This window comes from Aplysia californica, unplaced genomic scaffold (genome assembly GCF_000002075.1).
Source record: "Aplysia californica isolate F4 #8 unplaced genomic scaffold, AplCal3.0 scaffold00246, whole genome shotgun sequence".
Taxonomy (NCBI): domain Eukaryota; kingdom Metazoa; phylum Mollusca; class Gastropoda; order Aplysiida; family Aplysiidae; genus Aplysia; species Aplysia californica.
In genome coordinates this window covers 169,670-170,370 of record NW_004797516.1, presented here as the reverse complement: position 1 = coordinate 170,370, position 701 = coordinate 169,670, and the positions used below count along the sequence as shown (strand labels likewise).

General features: G+C 38.9%; 1 protein-coding gene across 1 annotated transcript in view; it reads left to right on the top strand.

Moving 5' to 3' along the window:
• Positions 1 to 408: 408 nt before the first annotated feature.
• LOC106012029 overlaps positions 409 to 701 on the top strand; it is a gene marked incomplete at its 5' end in the record, with an annotated part of 34,808 nt that continues 34,515 nt past the window's right edge. The window contains 1 exon segment of the mRNA XM_013083637.2: positions 409 to 653. Within this exon segment, the coding sequence (XP_012939091.1) occupies positions 431 to 653 (223 nt within the window).

Sequence of the window (701 nt, the reverse complement as noted above, 5' to 3'; positions counted from 1 at the left end):
TCAAAATAATCAAAGTGAAGAAACTTGCATTTTCCGCAGGTTTGTGAATTTTTATCATTTTTTTGTATTTTGGCACAACACCTTTCATGCCCTTTAATGAACTCATTTCTGTGTGGATTTTTCTGAAAAGCTTTGATTAAATGCATAAAAAATATAAATCTTCAGTTACCACGGACTCTTAAGCTAAGAAAATAACTAATCTTTTCTCACTAATTTTACCTCTGAAAACAGGGGACCCCCACCTCCTTCTTTTGCAAATATCTCGACTTGTATTCAAGATAAACGGATATTTTTTACATCCAAATAAAGACAAGTGAACAAGCTTTAAGATGATACCAATAACTTTACATGCCCAAAAATTGACGAAAGCCTGATTCCACCACGCTGTCTCACATTTTGTATCCTCAGTTTTCTTCTAAAGACAACAGAGATGAGAAGAACACTTCCCCTCTCCTTTCACATCCTAGTCGGCATTGCAGTTGTTGTTGTCGCTGCTGCTGCTGATGACATGGAACTTCCGGAAAACCTGACGGACCTGGACTACGAGAACATCTCGATTTCGGATCTACTTATTGAAATAGGCAAGGCAATACCACAGCACATCCGTCAAAAAGGAACTATCTTCAATGACCCAAGCGGCTTCTCTTGCAACGGTTAGTACTTGTCGGACCTGAAAAAAACCCCAAATCAATCCCCCCTCC